General features: G+C 43.7%; 2 protein-coding genes across 2 annotated transcripts in view; one reads left to right on the top strand and one right to left on the bottom strand.

Moving 5' to 3' along the window:
- The window catches only part of atxn1a (ataxin 1a), a 109,056-nt gene that overhangs the window by 62,382 nt on the left and 21,042 nt on the right, over positions 1-25,632 (bottom strand). Inside the window, exon 2 of the mRNA XM_080863227.1 lies at positions 11,036-11,222. The gene's annotated coding sequence lies outside the window, so the exon portion shown is untranslated. The remainder of the gene's footprint in view (positions 1-11,035; positions 11,223-25,632) is intronic.
- Positions 20,438-22,232, top strand: LOC308384427 (E3 SUMO-protein ligase ZBED1-like; the record flags this gene model as incomplete). Its single annotated transcript, XM_080862993.1, has 2 exons — positions 20,438-20,906; positions 21,457-22,232. The coding sequence occupies 2 exons, from the start codon at positions 20,438-20,440 to the stop codon at positions 22,230-22,232; spliced, it is 1,245 nt and encodes a 414-aa protein (XP_080719119.1).

Raw genomic sequence — 25,632 nt, 5'->3', positions numbered from 1 at the left:
GTGTGTGTGTGTGTGTAGGAATTTGTAATGATTTACATCTCTGAGTGTCATTCTGCTCATGTTGTTCACGGCGACCTGCACCAGCAGGCACTGCGCTTATGTAATCCTTACTGTCAATCCCATTCACACACACCTCCGTAGACACACATGTCCTGCGCACGCACACACACACACACGCACACACACACTACTGTCTTCCAACAGAGCTGAGGTTATTCTCCAGTTGTGGTGAGAGAGCCCTGCATGGTATCGTCAGCACAACCGAGAAGGAAGCAATTTCTCCCTAGAAGGTAAAAAATTAACTGCTGTAAATAATATTTCAAGTCTGATGCCTGCTGTGCTCTCATCACCACTTATACTAACAGTTAAATTATTTTAGCAATCCCAATAATCTACAGAAGGCTATGCAGAACAGAAATGTGCTTCATCCCCCCCACCCCAGTTTCCACATATTTTTGAATATGACAGTATGACAGTTCACTTTATGTTCATGTTGCTTCCCACACACTAATCAGCATAACCTACAGTTATGTACAGTGGCAGCCGGAAGGCTTCATGCTGATGTGTGATGTGGACTTCCATGTTTTTATTGCAAGGCCGGATGAAGTCCCTGAATGGATTCATAATAAATTTGGGGGGTTTCAACATAACCAACAGATTTTATTTAAAGGAGAAATTCTGATGATATGTAAAGGACCTTAAATACTTTTTATACCTTAAGAGGCCAACTAATTTTACACAATAATAAAATAAAAGGCAAAGATCATATGATGATGAAGTGGTTAGCCCCACAGCAAGAAGGTCCTTCCTCAGGCAATCCACACATACATAACTGGTGATTCAAAACCGTCCATAAGCATAAACAGTTGTCGCATGAGTAGGTGGCATGATCTCTTTGAGTGATGCAGAGAAAGTATGTTGAGAATTTTCTAGGTCTGAAAAGTCCCAGGAGGAGGTGACTCTGCCGGTTGACTATAAAGACATCTTAAAGAAAACGTCCTTACATCTCATGTCATTTATGACCCCAGGAAACATTTTCCTAAGGGGTGTAAATGATGGTCTCATTTAGAATATAACAGACAATTAAGCATGGATATGCATGGCTACCTACAAGAAGATATTATGTAAAAGATTCAGAATTCTGTAATGATGAGTGTAATTTATCTTCTCTTGGCATATCCAAAAAAAAGAAAGTAGCAAACTGTTTTTATCTAATGGTAAATGAATGATCTTTTTGATTGGCTATATTATATTATAGCGCTGCGATGGACTGGTAACCTGTACCCCGCCTCTCACTCTGTGACAGCTGAGTGACCCTGCAACCCTGAATTGAAAAAGATTGGATGGATATTTATAAAAAGGACATTCTTGGGGGGGAACAAAAGACCCACAAAAAGGTCCAAACTGAATGACAGTAGTTTTTTTTTCTAGGGGTGCAAAGTCTGAGCATGTCTCAGATGGCCGTGTTGAATAATGTCTGCTGGCTATCACCCTCCACTGTTCCATTAAAATTCCTCAGCCAAGGCCCATCTGCCATTGTTATACAATTCAGGAGACCACAGGGCCCCGAGTTCACTACATTCCCCCCCAAGTGAAGGAAAACCAGTTTAGCTCAATGGGCTACTAGCCTCCACCTCTCCACACATAAAAGGATGGAGTACAGCGGCATAACTGTGGAGTATTAGCGATATTGGTAAGTGGCAATCCATCAGCCCTGCCACACACACTGTACACACTATTTCATGAAGGCTTGGTATAAACAGCACTCTTGAGAACAAGAATAATGGTGACTTTTTTCCTCTCAAATACGGTCAGTAGGATTCCCACAGGAAAACATTTGTTTTCAAGAAAATATTTTGGTTTCCTGTGCTCTTCCTGTGTGCTCAGAAGATCTTTTAGAAAAGGTAAGTCAGCTCACGTGAAGAACTAGATTGATCCCGTTACTAGTGCAGATGCAAAGGTTAGGAATGGATATTATATAGCAGCATTAAAATAAAAGCACAACCAAAGAGAGACAAGGTGAAGAAAGGGAGACAAAGTCAACAACGAGAGAAGCTGAAAGGGAAGTCAGGACACTTGGAAAGATGAAAGGGAGAAAAATGATGGGAAAGTTGACAAGGAGGTAAAAGGGGAAAAAAAGAAGGCGATAACAAAGGGAACAAAACTCAGAGGTGCAGTAACAGAGAGACAGTGAGGTATGTGGGGGGATAGTGAGTGGGAGAGTGTGGGTGGCGACAAAGATGGCACTTTATCATACAGCCTAGTTGTAAAAGCAATAAACTCTCTATAGGTCTCAGCATAAAGACTTCCCAGGCACCACAAAGGCCATGCTCATTCATCTCACTAAAAGCTGAAGTTGCTGAATTGAGCTCAGCTCCTCCTGGAGAGAAGTGTTTGTCATTGTGAACTTCTGACCATTTCAGAACATCCAGGCATAAAAGCAGATAAGAAGTGTGCCTGCATGTTTTCAGTTGCCTTTGAACTTATTCAGTTCGCCTGCATTTTGTCCCGCTGAATGCCAAACTATAAGTTTGGTTTTGGGGTTGAACTGTGCTAGCTATTAGCAGTGGCTGGAACTATTTTGTACTCTATTTGATTCCTTTTTCTTTGCTGCTTGAATGCGATCTTGCAGACACACAAAAAAGTGCATAAAAACATCACACAGGCAACAGGAAATTAATCGTACAGATGGCATTTGTTCCAAGAAAGTACAGACCTACCGTGACTGACAGGGAAACCTGTCAATTATCTAATTTGCATGACTTCTGATTCCTTTCTGCAGGTAATTATCATCCTATGATGTGATCACTCTTGCCAGTTTGCCACCCACCTGTGCCTTCCCTTTTTCCCTCGTCGCTCCTCTTGATTCTCTCCATCTCTCACAGCACACTTATACAGGAGGTGTGATTGCATTAAGCTGCAGAGAGGAGAGAGCGAGAGGGCATCCCAGGGGCTACACTAATGTACAGAACAGAATGTACAGAGCAGCAACTGTGAAGGTGAGCAAGAGAGAGGTTGGAGTGGGAGGGGGTGGGCGTCCATTACTATAATCATTTTACTTCACTTGAAAAGGTGGCTCTTAAAGCAGGTTCTGTGGAGGAGACAAGAACGGGAGAATACGTGGAGAGAGGCGAAGAGAGATGAGCGGCTCTTATGGCTGTTAGTAAATCTAAAGCACAACTTCATTTTTCAACTTTTATTGCTTTCTCGCACGAGCACCCAGAGCATCCGCACAATAACCAAAGACATTTCAGCGGTATATTAGCATCCCCGTAGTGCGTTTGTAATATCCTTGAGGTGTCCTGAGACGTGCATTCTAGATGATAGCAATTAACGAGACGAGTCAGGGCTCGACAGCAATCACCGCTTTTAAAATTATTCATGTTTCGGGTTAAAACACACAAACCATAAATCAAACGTACTAATTCACATCCGATGCAGTTTGTTTCACCCTGCTATGAATACAATAAAGCCAAAACCCTAACGCCGCACAAAAGTAATATGTTGCTCCATGCAAACAATGAGGGATATCGTTCAAAGCAGGCACGGAAGACAGGGAATGCCCTGAAGGAATAACATCTAATGCAATCAGATTGCTCTGGCCAATTAGTCAGACTAGCCTAGCCAGAGATGATGTCAGCCGTCATTACTCACTGCTTAATGCTATAAAGCAGAAGGGAATCAAGAGAAAACAAAGAAAAGAGCAACAAAAGTGGGTTTAAGCTGAGAAGAGCCCACTTAATCACACCAAACAGAGACTAGTACACTTATGTGAATAATGGCACCCACGCTGAATAAGCCATGCTCACAATGACACAGTACACAGCAAAGATGAAGATGCAGGCATCCACCCTCAGCACGCTGAATGTTCCAGCATGCGTATGGCTCATTAGTAATGACCTACAGCGGCATGTTTTTCCACACCGATTACAGTCAATACCCCACAGCTCCAAATGACATTTTCACATTTCACTTTAATGTACAGTCAGGATGTTATAGGGTGATCTCGCTCAAATACACTGTCGTACTGTACAGCAGGGTTTCTGTCCAGCGGCCCACTGGATCCGAGTTGACCCCGAATAGGCCCAAGCGTCAGGATTTTTTTCTTTTCCCCACATGCATTCCTCAGATGCTTTCCGGAGGTACAACCAAACCAAATAAAACTGGATCATTTATCTCAGTAGATTATGTTTCCTGTTAGCCGTTTATACACATCTAAAAAATGCTGGAAGTAGCTGCTATAACTAGTATTTTAACCTAATAGCACCCACCCATTTTAGTTGAATACATATCTTGATACCATTTACATAGCATGTAACCCATTCTTCTGGCAGCTGCAGGTGAAAGTATAATACAATACTGTGTAAAGGTCTTTGAGGTTTAGCGATTCAGTGTTCAATTGTGAAAGCTTGAAAGTCAATATTTGGTGTGACCACCTTTATTCTTAAACACAGCCTGAACTCTATTAGGCAGCTTTCATTTCTCCAAGCATTCTTTAGGAATAGTTCTCCAGTTTTCTTGAAGGACATTCACAGATGTTGGATGTTTCTGCCTTTTGTTCTGTTCTCTGTCACCATGATCCCACACTGCTTCGATAATGTCGAGGTCCAGGCTCCGGGGAGGCCAATCCATGACTGATAGTGCTCCATTGTGTGTTTTTCTATCCAACTGTGCTTTTACTGCATTGGCAGTGTAGAGTGGATTAAAATTTGACCGCACTTCAATTCAATTCAATTTTTTTTATATAGTGCCAAATCACAACAAAAGTTGCCTCAAGGTGTTTTATATTGTACAGTAGATACAGAGAAAAACCCAACAATCATATGACACCCTATGAGCAATCACTTTGGCGACAGTGGGAAGGAAAAACTCCCTTTTAACAGGAAGACACCTCCAGCAGAACCAGGGTCAGGGAGGGGCTGCTGCGACCAGTTGGGGTCTGCGTTTACAGTTTGACCAGCAGCAGCACTGGCTGAAATCTAGCCCCAAACCATGACAGAGCCTTCACCGTGTTTTACAGACAGCTGTAGACGCTCCCTACACATTTACAACATTTTGAAACAAAATTTTCAAATTTATATCAGTCACTCCATCCAACCTGTTGCCACTGATTTTCGGTTCAGTGTAACTGGGAATACCTCCATGGCCTTCCACTTCTGTTGAAGCTTCAGTGAAGGGTGGATGAATCAACTGAGGGGCCAGTGAAATGAGTGTGTCAGAAAAAAATGGAGCAAAGGCTGATTTTCGACTCTAAAATGGACCAGTACAAGGACTGAGCTGAAATTCATGAAATTAGTGAAAATGCAGCGAAGAAAAACAGACCTTCAGAGACATATTGTTCAAGAAAGTCTGACTCCTTGGAGGTGAAATATAAAGAAATGAGGGCCGGCTCAATGCTTTTACACAACCTCAGTATGTAAAAAAGAGACAAACAAAATAAACATGCACATAAACATCCATAAAAATAGGTAATTATACTGACCTCATTAACTAATAGGTGGATTGATTATTAAGCCAGACTTCAACATCTTTACAGCTACTGTATAAAAACTAGCAAGTTCTAGGGGAGTAAAGTAAGAATCAGACAAAGCTGCATTTCTCATGAAACTCTCTTCTACCAAATCAACTGTGCTTCTGTTACATGGAGCACTACCTTCATGCAACATAGGTTTATACGCAAATGATCTGAAATGTACTTACAAATGTTTCTTTACCAAATTTTGAGGCTTTTTACTTGGAAAAGAACAAACCTGGATGAAACATTCAAATAAGTTTGGTTCCTTTTTCTTTGCTCTCTTGCGTATACAAATCAGGTCGCTCCTCCAATTGTGAATGCCTCTCTTTATATCGATTCATTCACACACACTTCACTTCTTTTTTCTGCCTCCTCTGCTCTCTACCTTTATCCTCTCTTCTCAGTAATTCAGTCTGGATGAACCCAACAACACTGAGCAAGGTAATTAACTAACTGTTTAGTGTGCAGAGGCAGTTCAAGTGTGTGTGTGTGCGTCAGTGTTTTTGTGGAGAGCGGCAGCATGACGAGTAAAGACAGCGAGACAAAAGACATATAGAGCAGAAAGAGCAGAAGTACAGAGAAAGATATGATTTTACTTATTAGCTAATTGTTCTATCAACATCAAAAGGGATGCAAAGATACCACCATAATATCTGGTCACTCTAAAAACTCTACCTTAATTTCCCGCTGTCCCTCTTCTCGTTTGCTCTCTGTCACTGTAATTCGTGACAGCTGTTGTTGCAGTTGGCACTCTCAGGTGTGTGTGTGTGTGTGTGTGTGTGTGTGTGTGTGTGTGTGTGTGTGTGTGTGTGTGTGTGTGTGTGTGTGTGTGTGTGTTTCCCCTGCTCTCCGAACCCAATTCAATTCTACTATGAGAGTCGGGCCCAGATCAAATAAAGCAGAGCGTAGCGATTACAAGAAAACAGAGAAGGGGAAATCCATGCTCCCTCTCACGCACACACAAACACACACATAGAAGGGATGACCTCTCTATATACTTGTGTACATACTCATGGCAGCACTGTGCCCCAGATCTACTAGATTTCTTACTTTAGAGGAGTTGATGTTAATTACATTCTCGTATTGTACAAGTGACACGTAATTGGCAATAAACTTTTTAGCCTGTGACCAACAAAAGGGACTGGGTCGGCTTATTTTATATATTGAGCATTTGTTCAAGCACTCACAGCCCCTGGCATTGCTGGATATCCAGAGGCTCCCGTGAAACTGTATTACAGAAAGCATCACTGGATTAATTAGTCATTTGACATCTCAGAGATTACTGTGAGCTGTTGCTGTAGGCAGCATTGAGTTTAACCGTGAACAAGAGTGAGAGTGGGTATGAGTAATTCCAGTCTCAAATAAAAAAAATTTATCAATCTGTAAAAAATTGATTGAATCCACATAAAGCTGTCAGACTTCCCCCTGCAAGACATAAATAAGTTTAACCCTTCCGTGCAATAACGTAATGAAAGCCAAGCGCATTTTGCAAACAGGCCCCGAAAAGAAAATGAATGAGCAGATATATGATGATGATATGATGCACACCATTGTTTTTCTTGTGACATTACCAATAAGTTTGATGTGTCACATGATCCTCTTCCTATTGAAAAAAACAAAAGTTGTATCCAAGATGGCCGACTTCTAAATGGCCACCATGGTCACCACCCATCTTGAGGAGTTTGCCCCCTCACATATACTAAAGTGCCACAAACAGGACTTTAATATCACCACCCATTCCCATGTTATTACGGTGTATCCATATAAATGGCCCGCCCTGTAATATATATTTATATATATATATCGTGGAGACACGACCAAGACAACCTACAAACTTCCAACTGAGCGTCACTATGGGGACAAAAGGTAATTTAAGTGACTTTGCACGTGGCGTGGTGAAAGATGGGCTGATATGAGTATTTCAGAAACTGACAGTCAGCTGGGATTTTCCCCATACAGCCATCTCTGGAGTTCACAGAGAACGGTCTAAAAAATGCCTTCCTAATGCCAGAGGTCAGAAGAGAATAACCAGGCTGCTTCATGCTGATTGGAAGGCAACAGTAACTCAAATAACGCTCTAGACATGCAGAAGAGAATCTCTGAAAGCACCTTGAAGTGGATGGGCTACAGCAGTCCCATTTATGTGAGTTGAGAACAGGAAACCGAAGCTACGATTTACAAAGGCTCATCAAAATGATAAACAGAAGACTGCAAAAATGTTGTCTGGTCTGATGAGTTTCGATTTCTGTTCCAAGATTCAGATATTAAGGTCAGAATTCAGGCACAGATGTCTGGCTTCCTCCCACAGTGCAAAGACGTGAGAATGTGTGTGTGAATGGATGTCTGTCTCGGTGTTAGCCCTGCGGCAGACTGGCGACCTGTCCAGGGTGTGCCTCGCCTCCCACTCTATGGTAGCTGTGTAAGGTAGCAGTGTATCCATCTCCTGATGACTACTTCCTGCAGGATACCACGTTACAAAGCTCAGATCATCCCAAACTGTTTTTTGAACATGACAGTGAGTTCACTGCACTCTAACATCCTCCACCGTTACCAGATCTCAATCGGGTGGAACATGGAACAACGGGAGATTTGCGTCATGGATGTGCAGCCGACAAATCTGCAGCAACTGTGTGACGCTACAAAATCTCTGAGGAATGTTTCCAGCACTTTGTTAAATGTATGTTATAAAGGATTAAAGCAGTTCTAAATGCAAAACAGGGTCCAACCCAGTAATAGCAAGGCGTACCTAATGAAGTGACAGGTGAGGTGAACATGTCACTAATCAGCTGGGTACCTCTTTGTTAGCTGCGTTGTAACATAAGCTTATTCTCCTCTTAGACTCACTGTAAGTCACACAGGATACAACATAAGCCACGTGTCAAATGTCAATTTTAGTTGATTTATGTCATGCGTTCTCATTCTGATTCTACATCTTTAGCTTCTTTATAGCTGGCAGTCTCTATATGCTACACCGACAGCCACGGCGACTTGCCGCCCAGTGTCATTGTTTGAGCTTTTAGGCTGTCACCCCTCCATCTGCTCATTTCTGAGACTTTGTGTTCAGAGAAAGGCAACTGTCAACAGTGAATTTACAATGGAGAGAGAGAGAGCAGAAAGCAGCGGGGAGTGAAATGTGTAATTTCCAGTCAGCGAGAATGACGGCTGAAGAAAGAGGAAGAGAAGAGGACGAGGGGAGCAGGGAGCGACTGAATTTTAGAGAAAAGAAAAATCCAAAAAGGCTACTTTATGTTCACTTCTTTCCCCAATTATCAACCTTGTTTCTTCTTTATCTTACCTTTTGATTTATTATACTTACACTCCCCCACTCCCATCCACAAAACTAGTCCTCTATAAATTGGTACAATGTTAATTTAATAAGCTAATTAGTCTGTACTTCAAAACATATTTGTAGAGGTATGAAGCAAGTCCCTGAAGTAGCTCACAGCAAAAATAAAATGATGCTGTTGGTGAGTCGAGTATAACCGTACGCTGAGGGGGCGATAAACAAAAACTTATTTTGCAGCAGCCGGTGGCACGCTGCAACTGGGACGAGAACCAAAAATCATGTTTGGGTTTTATGATATATTTTTTAAAATAACTGGTACAAAAAAAATCCTCTCTTTCTATATTGTCTGTGTCTACAACTATCCCATGATAACAACAGCCCCTCTCACAGAGCAGGCAGAATGAGCAGCAGGAGAAAGCGGTGACGGTATTGGTCACAGAAGAGTTTAGGACAGGGAGAGGGGAGAGAGGAAGACCGTAAAAGATGTTCAGTGAGACAAAAAACAGGGATTGGCTTTCTCGCTCTTTCCCTCAGTAAGCCCTTCTATTCATCCTGCTATCCCTCATAGGAGAGAATGGAGCTTCAACATGCAGCTGGCGAGACGGTGATAAAGGGCTGGCGGAGAAGCTTCAATACAAGCGGCCGAGGATTCAGTAAGAGGGAAAAGAGCAGAAAGCTTCTTCAGCTAGAGGATGGGTAGTGAAACTGAGAGCGAGAGAGAAAGGGAATATTGATGAGAGAAGGAGTTGAGGGACGTCACAATGGGCCGTTGAAAGTGAAGAGTGAAAACGAAAATGAGAAAATCAAAAGTCAAAAAGCATGAAGGAGGGCGGCGAGAAGGACAGGAGCTCAGTTCCATTCAAAGAAGTTTATCCTCTGAGTCACAGAAACGCACATACACCCAAAGCACACCTAAGTACCTCAGATCTTATGAAAACTGCTATTAAAAGAAGAAAAGAAAAAGGACAGGCCCGACCCATCTGGTCTCATACCTGCAGCTCGACTCGTTTGGTTCAGACTCACGTAGGTTGCACAGTGAACCAACAACATATAACTGATTCTTGATATACTTGGAGAAGAGATGCGTCAGTGTACCATGACCGCACCCCTCTGAACTGGACTAAAGCCTGCTACGTATGGTCGTGTCAGAGAATAGCTTGGCTCATGCAGCTAGCTCGCCTAGCGCAGCGCTCTCGGATCGTTTGTTGGTTTTTCGCAGCGTAAGGTCTCTAGCGTGGGTTTTCAAGAACACACTAAGTGTTGAAAACTACAACACAAGAAAACCTGTACTAGAACTACATTTCATATTGTAATATTACTTTTCCTGCTTATAACTGCATGTATGAGATGTCACTGGACTTACTGCCAGGGAGAATGACTGGCTCTAATCCGTAATATCATAAACCCAGCACATGCTTGTTGATGTTTGAGGCACTGTACGATTGGTTATTTTATTTTTTCTACTCTACTCATACCCTATTTAAAATGTTATCTATAATAAGCAATACGAGGGAAGTAATTAAATTGTCCTACATAGTCCAAGTGTTGCTGGAGCTTCAACTTCCTCATATTGTCATCTCATGAAGCAAAAGTTACTGTGGTCACTGTAGTTACTGTGTGGTGACTGTGTTTAACTGGTCAATAATCACAATCCTTCATGCTATAAACCATAAGCGATGCTTATATGTTACCGTGCATGGTTCCATGGTTACCGCTGATCTGGCATAAAAATACATGCCTCCTCTACAAACAATCCCTCGACAGCTTGAATACAGCAGATGGATTTAACCCATTAAAACTTAACGCATGTATATCCATAGACTGTGCGGGCACCACGGGTCTTACTGGATTTTAATAGCAGCTTAGCTTGTGTACTCATAACGGTTATCATAACAGATCAACTGGACCAGAATCTGCCTGATAATAAAGCGCAGACATACATGTTAAAAGTCTCTTCAATTCAATCCAATTTATTCAATTAAATTCTCTTTATATGGTGCCCAATCACAACAACATGCCCTTTATATTGTAAGGTAAGAAAAAAAATACAAATACAGAGAAAAATCACAACAATCAGACAACCCATATGAAGAAGCATTTGGAGCGACAGTGGGAAGGAAAAACTCCCTTTTCACAGGAAGAAAGCTCAGTGAGGGACAGCCATCTGCTGTGACCGGATAGGTGTGAGGGGAGGAGACAACTGACTCCCTGACTCCATCTTCTTTGAATCCTACCTGAGAATAGGAGGCAGAGCTACTTTGGCCGAGTAGGTGGAGCCTTCTGCTCAGCTGAGAGCTGACAACGGATTGCAGTCGTAGTTCCTGATGTGAAGCCTTGATCTCTCCACCAGCAGAAAGGAAGGGAGAAGAAGTGTGCGCCGTCTATTCACGTCTGTATGTCGGCAGTTGTGGTCACAATTCCCTGCAAATAAACAGAGACAGAGAGGCTTTTATTTCTCTCTTCAATATTGCATCCTATGAGATTACTTAGGTCTGGGTTATTGCTTACTTTAGCTCAATTATCATAGCATAATAACCACATCCAGTGCTCTGCAAGTACAATAATCAGCTTAATCATTCAGTATTCTTTTCCTCTTAATTATTTCAGTTTTGTGCAGAAACACTGCTACTCTTGGAACATTAAGCTCTCATAGAGAAGCAATATCCATTAAATTGTAATATTGTAGCCTTAGTAGCCCCCCTGTTCACGAGGGGAAGCCATTCAGAAGAAAGTTAGCTTGGAGGGAGGGTGTCCTTCAAGCGAGAGCAGCTCAAACATTTTGTTTCAGACATTGGATGAACTTGAGTCAAAGCAAGTCTCATACAGTCCAGGAATAAAAATATGAAGCAGGAAAGGAGCAAAACAGGTCGACGTTAACAATGAGCTTGATAGCAAAGCGATCTTTGTTCATAAAAGTTCAAGAAATAACAAAGAGAAGCTACATAAATAACTATTAGTGAGGTGCAGGGTGATGCTGCTATTACAAGAAAACTCCACTTGCCTTCTGTGTTAAGAAATGGGTTTGCAAATTTGACGAGGAAAATTGTAGATATGTTGTTGTTTATGACAGAGTGATTGCTACCACTGCCTTTCTTGACAAAGCTGACACACACACACACACACACACACACACACACACACACACACACACACACACACACACACACACACACACACACAATGCCTGTAGTACTTGCTAAATCCCAGTCCTTGTTTAAATAGAAGTCTTTAAACCATGTGCATTTGTAAATGTCTGCACTTGTGATTCTTCCTCTGCTTTTCCCTTTTTCTGTTGTGCTCTCTCCCTCTCTGAAGACTATTCAGAACAAACACCCATGCTATTTATACACTGACGCCGAATCAGCATGGTAACCACGCTTTGTTTACCCACATGAGACACACGGTTTGAGGCTCGTGTCCTCTTTTTTTCCCTCTCTAAACAAAAATCACAACTACTTAGTTCTTGCGCATTAACTTAGCTCAGTTTCCAGTAAGGACAGCGTTTCTCTTTCTCTGACCAAATGTCTCTAGTAAACTGAGAGCAGACCCTCATAATGAAGGTAGTATTTCTGTGAAAACCACATCTCATAACCTGGAAATGTTAAAAAATTTTACACTACAATTCGTTTTCTCAGAAAGCTCTGATCGAGAGTCACTATGTCTAAAGCAATACCGAAAGAATCGCACTTCTCCTTTCCTACTCTGCATGCATACCATTCAGGGAAATAAGTTCCATTTTCAAGCTCCCTGCATCAAACGCTCAGGCAACCAATACACTTGATTTTGCACCTTCTGTGCAAAGTACTTAATTCCCAACTACTGTAGTGGCACTCCACCATAACCTAAAGCAGGGCGCTGTTGCATCATTTATCGCCCAGGTGTGAATCCAACTTTATGGCTTTGTTGCAGGATGTTCATTAAAAAGAAGTGAGTTAATGTTCCCCGGGCAAATAAAATGTGGTACAGTGCCTAATTTGATGCACAAGCACATCGAGAAACACTTAGTGCTCCCATCCAGTGTGCTCCCTTATTTTAAGTAACCCCGAGGCTGTTACCACAGTGACAAAGACATGTCCCAAGGTCACAGGGCCGAGTCGAGCGTTAACTTGAACCCCGAAACAACACGTTGACTCAGCAACGCAAAATCAGGTCAGCCGATCATGTGACAACCAAGAGTACCCCCTACCCCGGGGACAGAAAGTGATACTAAAGCATGCATGTTTTTGTTTGTACTAACTTAACACAAAATTCAAGCACATACACACAAGCACCCAGGCATACGAAAGAAGCAAAACACATCCAGCTCGTAGAGTCACGTATACACACAGAAACCCACACAGCCGTGGGAAAAGGTACACAAAAAACAGCAACAGCATACACAGAGGCCAGGACAACAACTTTACCAAAGATGACTTGATGTGAGGGTCTTTCAAAGAGGAAATACGTGCTTATTAGTGGTTGAAATGCACAAATCATGAGCTCATCATCTGCCTCAGAGCCCCAGATTCATGGCTGTCATGCTCTTTGCTCCCATATGCACTTCCTATAGATGAATAAAGTCACTTTTATCCCCAGTTAAAGCAGACAAAGCCTTGAAAGTGGTTATTTTCAACAACCGCACATGCATTGTAATAAAGTATGAAGCTATTATATGGTTGGACATCAGCTGTGCAAGTCCTTTTCCCAGTATTGGATGTTGTAAAAAATACTATGAGAAGAAAGAGTGACACGTACATGTAGGCATGAAAAGTATGGCAGTACTAGTCTGCCTACAATACAAAAATCTGATTCAAAGCTTTATTAGCAGAGCAAACATACAAAACACATCCTCAGAAAATGGTCTCAAAACATGTCCATGTCAACAATCCAAAATAAATAAACAGACATTTTTTGTCATTAATTTACATCTTTCAGTCCCATTTTTAAAAGTTTTTATATCAGGATATAAGGATGTTTAAATGTCTCCATTCACTAAATCATCAGATGTTTCTCTTTGTTCAATGTGGGGGGGGTTTCACTTGGATTCACCTTGCCTGTGTGCTTCTTGGAAATGGGGGGTGTTCTAAATATTGTGAAAAGTTTACACATAAGCACAGGTTTGTAAATGCTCACACTTACGACTGCAAGATTTTCCTCCAACTCAGCAGCCTCGGATTCAGTTCTCCATCTGTTGCAAAGGGCACTCAATAATACTGGCAGCCCCAATGTGTGTGTCTGTGCCTTTGTGTGTGTCTCCATGTGCACCTGTGAAACTGTGCACTGCCCCTTTCAGCCTGTTTTTTTATTGGTCTCCTGCCTGGCGTCCCTCTGTCACACAGAGGCTGTGCGCGTACGTGTGAGAGGGAGAAATTTTAGTGATATCTTTGCGAGCACCGATATGAGCTTCAACCTGAGCACCAGATTAAAAGAAGCAGCAGGTTAAAGACCCGGTGTGTCCGAACCAGGTGCGTTGGACATTTGCCTTTTCGCGTGTACCTCGGTCGGGTAATGTTTCGAAAAGTTCAGCGCTGTGGTGCATATCTGAGAACAGCTCAAGGTTAAAGGTCTAGGTGACACGGTTTAGATTAGGACTGTGGGTTAAGGTCAGATTGTAATCTGGCTGTGACGGTTAAGGTCAGGATGAGAGGCATAATAAAAAAAAGCAGTACACTGTGCATTGATGAGTGCCCTCACAATGACACAAGTAAATATATATGTATAAAGAGCACAACAGTACTGCTGCTGCTAAAGCAAGAGGACGCAAGAAAGCAGACGCTCTACGTACTTTATAACATTCTTTCCCATAAAAGCTCTAAGCTTGCACATTTCTGTTACATGTCACGTCAATTTAACTCTGGTATTCTCACATGATGTGTTCCTCCCACCCTCACCCTAATACAATATATGATAAATGTAATAAATCTCTCCTAAGAGGCTAGCAGGGAACTCCATGTGTCCTTGATTTCCTGCCTAAGCCATCTTCATTTGTGTTGTCTTTGTACTTGATCTGAACTTTTTGCAAATGAAGAAAGTTCACAAACTCTGGATCCAAAGGCATTATAAGGCAGATGGCCTTGGAAGTGAACTCTGCTGAAAATGAGTAGTACTTGGCTATTCTGCACAACATACACTCCTATAAACAAGCTGTTTTTCTAGTTTGAAATGTGCCAAAAGAGTAAGATTCCAAGGACTGAGGAAAGTGCAGCTTTGCAAAGGTGTTGGATTGCAGGCCGGTTCACTGGCTCCGCACAACAAAACAGCAATAAGCTGGTTGTTTGACCACAGCATGTCCTGCATCCGACTGGCTGCACGTGAGAGGTGGAATTATGACCAAATGGCTTAAGTCCTGCAAAAGTACCGGTAACGTTCCTGTGAAATATATCCCCTAATAAATTTCACTCATTTGAATTAAATTGAAACTTTTATATTCTTACATGCAAAACGATGACAGATTTTTGCTTTTCCAATTCTATTCGTTAAGTATTATGCAAGTAGAGCTGGGCGATAGAACGATAACGATATGTATCGCGATATAAGTTTTACTCGATAGAGAAATTAAGCTATCGCGATAGACCTCGCCGCTCTTGTCCTCTTAAAATAAAAAAAATAAATAAAAATAAAAAAAAGAACAGCCAATCCAAACTAAGTAGCGCAGAGCCGAATCAATCACAGCCGCAGCGTCACGTCGCATGACTTGTTACGTACAGCACAAGTGCCAAGCCGCACGTGTGTTTGTTTGGGAAGCAGCCAGCGGGTAATGGAGGAAATGAGTGTGCCGACTAGAAAAATCAACCGAGCGTGACCGAAGAGAAAACAGATGATGGTTCCAATGCCGGAGAGATTGTCGAACGGAAGAGCCATAGAAGTTCCGTAGTGTGAAGGTATTTCGGCTATTTCAAGTCTGACAAAAAACAGAGTAGCGTGCACTATAAATTGTGCCGAAAGCACGTCTGGAAATACAATAAACTGGTGCATGCGTCACACTGTGCGCCACGTTATTGTTTCGGTGAAATGAATTTCTACAATACTGTTACTGTTAATTCTACTCTCTGCAGTGTTTAAATGCTTACATATACACACAGTTACTGTCCCTCCACACATACGACTCGGTTCTGCTTCTATGCCCCAGCTTTGTTTACTTTTTCCCACCGAGGCTTCTAGACTTCTGATTGGCCAACATTTCTGCACGGTTAGGAATCTAGCGCCACCTGCTGCTTTGGCATGTTCATAGCAGCGTTTTCCTTCATTTCTGCCTTTATGTGTGGACGGGATTATTTTTTAAAATGAAAACGGAAAATCTCCGTTTTCAAAAATACCCGTGTACGTGTGGACGTAGCCTCAGTCTCTGACTGGAAGCGCTAATTCGTCATTCGGCTTTTGTCAGACTAAAGTAACTGTTAAAACTGTTTGAAAAGCTAAGCTATACAACAAGGAGAGATTTAGAATTTCCTTTTAGTTCTCAGTTTATTTGATATTGACAAAAGTTAGTCAATTTTGAGTCCTGCAAAACAAACTAAGATTTATTTTTAGAATTAATATTTTGTTTCTAAATGGAATTGACAATTTAGTCTGTTTTGTTTGTTCTATTTTGAAACTTAAACGCTTTAGCGGCTGCCTTTTGTGTAGTTTGCAATATTTGCCTTTATTTATCTGAAAAAGTCTCATGTTCCTTAAGTACATCTACCCTGTTGAACTTATTATGGGAAATAAATATTTAAATAAAAACAAGTTGCTGATTATTTCACATTTTACTTGTGAGCAACGGCACATTTAAATCTTACAAATATAGTTATTTGGCTTATATCGTGATAGATATCGTTATCACCTGAAATGAAAAAAACATATCGTGATATGAAAAAATCTCATATCGCCCAGCTCTATATGCAAGTAAAACTATCCATCCATCCATCCATCTTCATCCGCTTTGTCCGGGGCCGGGTCGCGGGGGCAGCAGCCTAAGCAAAGAGGCCCAGACCTCCCTCTCCCCAGCCACCTCCTCCAGCTTATCCGGGGGAATACCAAGGCGTTCCCAGGCCAGCCGAGAGATATAATCTCTCCAGCGTGTCCTGGGTCTGCCCCGGGGCCTCCTCCCGTTGGGACATGCCTGGAACACCTCACCCAGGAGGCGCCCAGGGGGCATCCTTGTCAGATGCCCGAACCACCTCAGCTGGCTCCTTTTGATGTGGAGCAGCAGCTGCTCTACTCTGAGCCCCTCCCGGATGGCCGAACTTCTCACCCTATCTCTAAGGGAGAGGCCAGCCACCCTTCGGAGGAAGCTCATTTCTGCCGCTTGTATCCGCGATCTCGTTCTTTCGGTCACTACCCACAGCTCGTGGCCATAGGTGAGGGTAGGGACGTAGATCGACCGGTAAATTGAGAGCTTCGCTTTTACACTCAGCTCCCTCTTCACCACGACGGACCGGTGCAGCGTCCGCATTACTGCAGCTGCAGCCCCAATCCGTCTGTCGATCTCCGGCTCCCTTCTCCCATCACTCGCGAACAAGACCCCGAGATACTTGAACTCCTCCACTTGGGGCAGGAACTCATCCCCGACCCGGAGTGGGCACTCCACCCTTTTCCGGCTGAGAACCATGGCCTCAGATTTGGAGGTGCTGATCCTCATTCCCGCTGCTTCACACTCGGCTGCGAACCGTTCCAGTGCGAGCTGGAGGCCCTCACCCGATGAAGCCAACAGAACCACATCATCTGCAAAAATCAGAGATGAGATTCTGAGGCCACCAAAGCGAAAGCCCTCCGCCACTTGGCTGCGCCTAGAAATCCTGTCCATAAAAATTATGAACAGAACCGGAGACAAAGGGCAGCCCTGGCGGAGCCCATCACCCACCAGGAACGAGTCCGACTTATTGCCGGCAATGCGAACCAAGCTCTTGCAACGGTTGTATAGGGATCGAATGGCCCGTAGCAATGGGCCAGACACCCCATATTCCCGCAACACCTCCCACAGGACACCCCGAGGGACACGGTCGAATGCCTTCTCCAAGTCCACAAAACACATGTAGACTGGTTGGGCAAACTCCCATGAACCCTCAAGTATCCTGGAGAGGATAAAGAGCTGGTCCAGTGTTCCGCGACCAGGACGAAAACCGCATTGTTCCTCCTGTATCCGAGGTTCGACTAACGGACGAACACTCCTTTCCAGCACCCTGGCATAGACTTTCCCAGGGAGGCTGAGGAGTGTGATCCCCCTGTAGTTGGAACACACCCTCCGGTCCCCTTTCTTAAAGATGGGGACCACCACCCCGGTCTGCCAGTCCACAGGTACTGCCCCTGATCTCCACGCAACATTGCAGAGGCGTGTCAACCAGGACAGCCCTACAACGTCCAGAGCCTTCAGGAACTCGGGGCGGACCTCATCAACACCAGGGGCTCTGCCACCAAGGAGTTGTTTAACTGCCTCAGTGACCTCGCCCCCGGAAATTGGCGGGCCATTCCCCTCATCCCCAGACTCTGCTTCCTCCTCGGAAGACGTGTCAGTGGGATTAAGGAGGTCCTCGAAGTATTCCTTCCACCGCCTGACAATTTTCTCAGTCGACGTCAGCAGCGCTCCGCCAGCACTATACACAGTGCAGGTAGAGCACCGCTTTCCCCTCCTGAGACGTCTGACGGTTTGCCAGAATCTCTTCGAGGCAGTCCGAAAGTCTTTTTCCATGGCCTCTCCGAACTCCTCCCACACCCGAGTTTTTGCTTCAGCCACTGCCCGAGCCGCATTCCGCTTGGCCTGTCGATACCTGTCGGCTGCCTCCGGAGTCCCACAGGCTAACCAAGCCCGATAGGACTCCTTCTTCAGCCTGGTGGCTCCCTTCACCTCTGGTGTCCACCATTTGGTTCGGGGATTACCACCACGGCAGGCACCAACCACCTTGCGGCCGCAGCTCAATGCAGCAGCTTCGGCAATGGAGACGCTGAACATGGTCCATTGTCCCTCAATGTCCCCAGTCTCCCTCGGAATGCTGTTGAAGCTCTGCCGGAGGTGTGCGTTGAAGATCTCGCGGACTGGGGCCTCTGCTAGACGTTCCCAGCACACCCTCACTACGCGTTTAGGTGCACCAGGTCTGTCCAGCGTCTTCCCCCGCCACCTGATCCAACTCACCACCAGGTGGTGATCAGTTGACAGCTCAGCCCCTCTCTTTACCCGAGTGTCCAGAACATATGGTCGCAGATCTGCTGATACGATTACAAAATCGATCATCGACCTACGGCCTAGAGCGTCCTGGTGCCACGTGCACTTATGGACACTCTTATGTTCGAACAGGGTGTTCGTTATGGCCAAACTGTGATTAGCACAGAAGTCCAATAACAGAGCACCGCTCGGGTTCAGATCAGGGAGGCCGTTCCTCCCAATCACGCCCCTCCAGGTCTCGCTGTCGTTACCCACGTGAGCATTGAAGTCTCCCAGCAGGACAACAGAGTCTCCAGGTGGAGCACCCTCCAGCACCCCCCCCCCCCCCCAGGGACTCTAAGAAGGCTGGGTACTCTGAACTGCCACTCGGCGCATAAGCGCAGATGACAGTCAGGACCCGTTCCCCGACCCTAAGGCGCAGGGAACAAACCCTCTCGTCCACCGGGAAAAACCCCAACGTACCGGCAGCAAGCCGAGGGGATATTAGGATACCCACCCCAGCCCGCCGCCTCTCACCAGGGGCAACTCCAGACTGAGACAGAGTCCAGCCCCTCTCCAGGAGACTGGTTCCAGAGCCCAAGCCATGTGTAGAGGTGAGCCCGACTATATCTAGCCGGTACCTCTCAACCTCACGCACTAACTCAGGCTCCTTCCCCACCAGAGAGGTGACGTCCCTATTGCCAGTCTTGGCAGCCGGGGGTCAGTCCTCCAGGGCCTCCGCTCCTGGCCGCCACCCGGCACACAATGCACCCGACCCCTATGGCACCTCCTGCGGGTGGTGGGCCTGCGGGAGGATGGGCCCATGTCTCCTCTTCGGGCTGTGCCCGGCCGGGCCCCATGGACTAAGGCCCGGCCACCAGACGCTCGCCCTCGGGCACCCTCCCCGGGCCTGGCTCCAGGGCGGGGCCCCGGTAACTAGTGCTGGGCGATATATCGATTTTTTTAAAAATATCGATATATTTTTATACAAGACATAAGCTGTGACAATATCGTTTATATCGATATAGTCTATGTTGCGTTATAATTACACTTGTGGAGCCGCTATTTTGCCTCTCTCTCGTCTGGGTTTGTTTGCCCCGCCTCTCACCCTCACTGAACACAAACCCCCTCCCCCATCGCTAAACCTCCAGTTGGCAACAAGATGGACACAGGAGCTAGCGAAGAGGAGCTCGTCGGAAAAAAGAAAACCAATGGCTCAATTATTTGGAGATGGTTCGGGTTCAAAGTGTCAGATGAGCAGCAGAATAATGTATTCTGTAGAGAATGTCGAAAAAGCGTCGCAACGAAAGGTTCGAGCACCACTAATCTTTACCACCATTTACAACTGCGCCATAAAGTGCAGTATGAAGAGTGTGTGAAATTGCGTGCTGTAGCCCAGACCGCAAAGTCTTCCGAGGTTCCTGCTGTGAAACAGACCACCTTACAACACTCATATACTCGTGCTGTGCCATATGATACAAAAAGTGAGAAGTGGGGGGAAATTACTAAAGCAGTGGCCTATCATATTGCTAAAGACATGGTCCCCATCTCAACTGTGGAACAAGAGGGCTTTATACAGCTGCTAAAAACTCTTGACCGAAGATACCAGTTACCTAGCCGGAAATACTTCACCAGAGAAGCACTGCCAAAAATGTATACTGATGTTAGACAGAGTCTCGCTGCCCAGCTCACCAAAGTGTCTCACTTCGCACTGACAATCGACATGTGGTCCAGCAGGACATGCGAGCCATATATGAGTGTGACTATACATTTCATGGAAGACTGGGAACTGAAAACTGCCTGTCTCCAGACCAGCTACTTTCCTCAAGACCACACTGGAGAGCATATAGCTGAAGCCCTGCAGGATGTGCTCAAAACCTGGAAGCTCAACCCGACGGGACTGGTTGCTATAACAACTGACAACGGGGCTAATATTGTCAAGGCGGTTCAACTGAACAAGTGGTCGAGGATCCAGTGTTTTGGTCACAGGCTTCATCTGGCCATTGGTAAGTGCAATACTGAATTTTTTGATTTGGAAAAAAAAACGCTAATAAATGAAAAGTGTATAGAGTCTCTTGTAGAGCTAAACATGCCTATGGACCACAAGACAAATATTTTTATAAGTCATAGCCAGCATATACATCTATCACTTAGAAATCGAAAGTTAGTTGAACAAATAAATAAACTATCCCTATTAAATCCAATAAACGTATTGGGGTGTATTTGTCTTTGTATTAGATTGAGTTGTGACACTAAATGAGGACCACAGCTGAGACAAGACAGGGATACATTTTTAAATACATAGTGAGATTAAAAGGTGTAAAAAAACCGAAAAAAAACATGTTCTAATCATTTGGTGATCTGGTGATTTTACCAAGATAGTTTAACTAGAACCATTTCTAGGTTATACAATACACGACACATTTTGCAAATATTGTTAAGTCTTATGCATCACATTCTATACAACTGAGATGGATGTTAATTTGCCTTTGAGTGATTTGCATCTTAACATAACAATTAAAGTGATTTTAAAAGTTTGTATTTTGTGTGTCACAGGACATGCTATGGATGATGCCCGCATTACCCGGGCTATTTCTCTGTGTAAGAAAGTCGTCAGCAGCTTCTCCTACAGCTGGAGGAAGAGAAGAGAGCTGGCTGAAGTGCAAATACAGCTGGGTCTTCCAAGTCACCAGCTACTCACAGAGGCAACAACTCGCTGGGGATCAAGGCTTCTCATGATAGAGAGAGTTCTGGAGCAGGAAAGAGCACTTTCTAAAGTCCTCTCTGTCGACATGAAAACCAGACCTCTAGTCCCTACTTGGCAGGACATAGAGGTCCTGGAAGCAGTTCAGAAAGCTCTCAAACCCTGTCAGGACTTCACTGATGCACTTTCAGGAGAGAAGTATGTGACCCTGTCCTATGTCAGACCTGTGCTACACCTGTTTAACACTAGTCTCCTGGCACCTGGAGAGGAGGATAGTGAGCTGTGTAAATCCATCAAGACCCGCATTGTGGATTACCTCAACAATAAATATGCAGATCCATCCACCAGTGACCTGTTGGACATGGCTTCTTTTGTGGATCCACGGTTCAGGGCGAAATACATCCCTAGTGAGAAGATTAATGCACTAAAACATAAACTCATCTTGGAGGCAGAGTCTCTGCTCAGCTATCAGGGTACGTGTTTGTCTGAGCTGACTGATCCAGCCGTGCCTGAGTCTGCAGACCAAGAAGAAGCAGCAGTAGGACACACAGCTAAAAAAAAGAGATCACTGGCAAGCTTCTTCCAGCACAGCACAGCCACCAACACTGGTGTTAAGTCTAATTGTTGAATGTTGCCATTGTGTTTCTTAAATTTGTACAGTCTTAGTGTTTGAAGTTTGTCAATAAAAGGCAGCGAGAGGAGGCCACCATTTTTGGGGTTCTTTGTCGTGCTGGACACAGACGAGGCCTCCCTTGTGCAAGTAATGGATCGATCGACTGTCTTGTTTTCTTCATGATGAATAAGTCTCTAGAATTAGCGGGGTTTGTGGAAACACAGACCCAACAACTGGTTTCACAAAAAGGGAAGCAATCGAAAATGAATTTTCTAGCTACCTGTTGTCAGTTTGTGTAGAGAGTGATGCTGACCCTCTCAAATGGTGGAAGGAACATGAAGTTGCCTTTCCAGCACTGAGCCTCCTGGCCAAGAAATATCTTTGTGCGCCAGCTACCAGCTCCCCTTCTGAAAGGATTTTTAGTTGCAGTGGAAACATTGTAACCTGCCACAGGGCATCGTTGAAGCCTGATAATGTTGACAGATTAGTTTTCCTGGCACAAAATCTGTAAGCTGTACAGTTGTTGGCCTTGCTTGTTTGTGTTCTTTCTATATTGTTATTGTCATTGGAGATTTGCACAAAGACCCACTGACCAAAGAATGTAATTTTGTTAATTTCATTCAATCTGTTTACATGTTTGGTTTTTTGCACAAAGTACCAGATGATTGTTCAGCAATACACACAAAGAAGCACTTTAGAAAACTTTAATTCAGTGTAAGCACTTTTTAAAGAGCAAGATGCCTTTGTTATTTTAGATCTGCATCTTTTTAGTTTACATTTTACATTTAGTTTACAATTTTTAGCTTTTTGTTATGTATGAAAAGAAAAAAAATGGAGCATTATTATTTAATAAATGCTGACAATTTATTTTTCACAATTTTTTCGTGTACATCTACAGTTGTATCTTAATAAAAGTTACATGTGTGACATCTGGGACAAGTACCTTTGACCAAGAACTCTCTTTTTGTTCTTACTTTATGGGATTAAAAAAATATCGAGATATATATCTTATATCGCCATCCAGCTAAAAAATATCGAGATATGAATTTTGGTCCATATCGCCCAGCTCTACCGGTAACCCTATCCCGGGCAGGGTAAACTGTTCCCTCGGTGTCCTTTTCATAAGGGTCTTATGAATCGCTCTTTGTCTGGTCCCTCACAACTAAATTAACTAAAAATGAAAAGAAACAAGTGACAGTGAAAGAAAGTAAGAGCCCCATACACACAATGAGGCTGTAACAGGAACATGAACTCTTGGTTATGCAACTCACTTAGCAACCCTCAGCACTACAACTGCGGGTCAAAGTGTAGCACTCTAAAAAGTGTCCCAAATGTGCTTCTGTGTACCTGATGATCGGGCTTTTTCCTGCTGACAAACACAGATATGTCTTCACTGCCATTCATGCAGTATTCATACATGCACCACATATATCTCAGTAATTGGTGCTTCTGACATGTCAGATGTCAGAAGCACTATTATTAAAATATTCTGAGATTAGAATATTTAATTTGAGTGTTTCACTAAATAAACTGTTTCCACTCAGTTACAGATAGTTTGTTTAAAGAGGAGGGGTATGTATGAGTTATTTATGTTTTTTAGCTGCCTGGAAACACGAATATTAATTTAACTCTACGCTATAGTCAGAGAGTCAGAGTAGTGTTGACAAACAGCAGCTTTCAAAACTTATTTCTGCCTGCAGCATTTTATCCCACACAATACTGAAATCTACCTCTGCCTCAAACGGTTAGTTTGGTTGGGTATTTGTGTAACTTTTGTCACTTAAAGGGTTAATCTAGATTAAAATGAACGTGTTAAAACAACAAAGGCACATAGCAGTACAGCAACAGCTCCATGTCTGTGACATCAAATTACTGTTTTCATCAAGAGAGTCTTGCAGCTTTGAGGACAGTAATTTCTTTCTTTGTGTGCTGTTTTCACAAACAAACTTTGTCACATGTCGACACAAAATCAATTTCATAATTTTACAAAAAAGTAATTTCGAGGCATTCAGTGTTTTAAGGTCGAGACTAGAATGTCGCTGGCCAGTGAAACCCAATGACGTGACCAACACTTGTGAGCCAGCGCTTGGCGACGGTGGCGAGGAAGGCAGATACCTCTAACAGAACCAGGCTCAGGGAGGCCCGGGGATGTTCCACAAATAGTGAGGGGTGTGAGGTCTAGGAAAGGCAGGGAAATACACATCAAACTGTTCTGAGATTATATTTGCTGGACTGACAGTTTGTGTCCCTCTATGGTCTAAGAGAACCAGAGACACGAGGGGGAAGAGTGAAAACTTTCATGCTCAGTTTATGGACTCAAGCACTGATTTTGGGCTATACCAAATAAAAATAAGAAATCAAATTTGTAAATCTTGGTCAGGCCACACAAGTCACACTCAGACCCGCCCATTGTTTGCAAACAAGGCGGTGCCGTCAGAAAAGCTCGACATTCCAAAACAGAACTTCTTACATTATTTATGGTGCTACCTCGTTTAAAAATATAACATAATACACTGTGACAGCAGCAAACCGAGATGGCAATCAAACAATGCTCTAACACTCTGTTCATAAAGTAGATTACCAACAGAGGTAAATTCAGATGAAAACACACGTGCACATATTTTGTCAGCACTCAGCATTGAGGCACCAACAGAAACTGGCTGTGTTGGGGAAATGCTTCAGAGGTTTACGTTGAAAGCACTTACTCACTGTCTAACGCCTCTGCACTAGGCCTTTGCAGGAGGGGCCATTAATTGTCACCTGATGTTGTTACACCACTTATGAAATAATAACAACTAATTAAAGCCATGAGATGATAATATTAACAAAGAACTTTACTAGAAGGTCAGTCATTGAGGTTGTGTTTAGTATTTTACAAAAGGCTTTAAAAAGAAAGCTATAAGCAAGTAGAAGCACACTTTGTATATCAGTCAGTTCCTTGGTAAGATTACTGTGTGGTGCCGTGTCCTTGAAGCAGAAAATTAAAAGTAAACTAACAAAGGTTTAATCAAATCCAACATAATCCGTTTCTTACTTCCTGTCCGTCACCTTGTCTTTTTTCCCCACTAAGATCTTCCTCTTTTTCTTCCTTCCTTCTTCTTTTTTTGTTTTTATATACTCTCTTCCTGTCTACTGATGCAAGTATTCTCCAGGGTAACACATCACAACATAACAACATCACTATGACACAAGACAGAGATGTGAGCTGAAGGGTGGGGGGGAAGTAAAATTCAGAGCAGACACACAGTCCAAAGTGCATCTGCATAGAAGAAAACTGAATGAATGAGGGAAAAAAGAGAGGAAAAAGTGAACAAACGGTCTTCTCTACATGGCACGCTGGTACAGCAGAGCTAACATGTGCAAGTGAAGCCGACAGAGTTCACTAGCGTTGAACACTGGAGCGCAAGTTGCCACC

The sequence above is a fragment of the Rhamphochromis sp. 'chilingali' genome (assembly GCF_963969265.1).
Source record: "Rhamphochromis sp. 'chilingali' genome assembly, chromosome: 17".
Lineage (NCBI taxonomy): Eukaryota > Metazoa > Chordata > Actinopteri > Cichliformes > Cichlidae > Rhamphochromis > Rhamphochromis sp. 'chilingali'.
The sequence above is the reverse complement of the archived record's forward strand: the minus strand, read 5'-3'. Positions and strand labels throughout refer to the sequence as shown.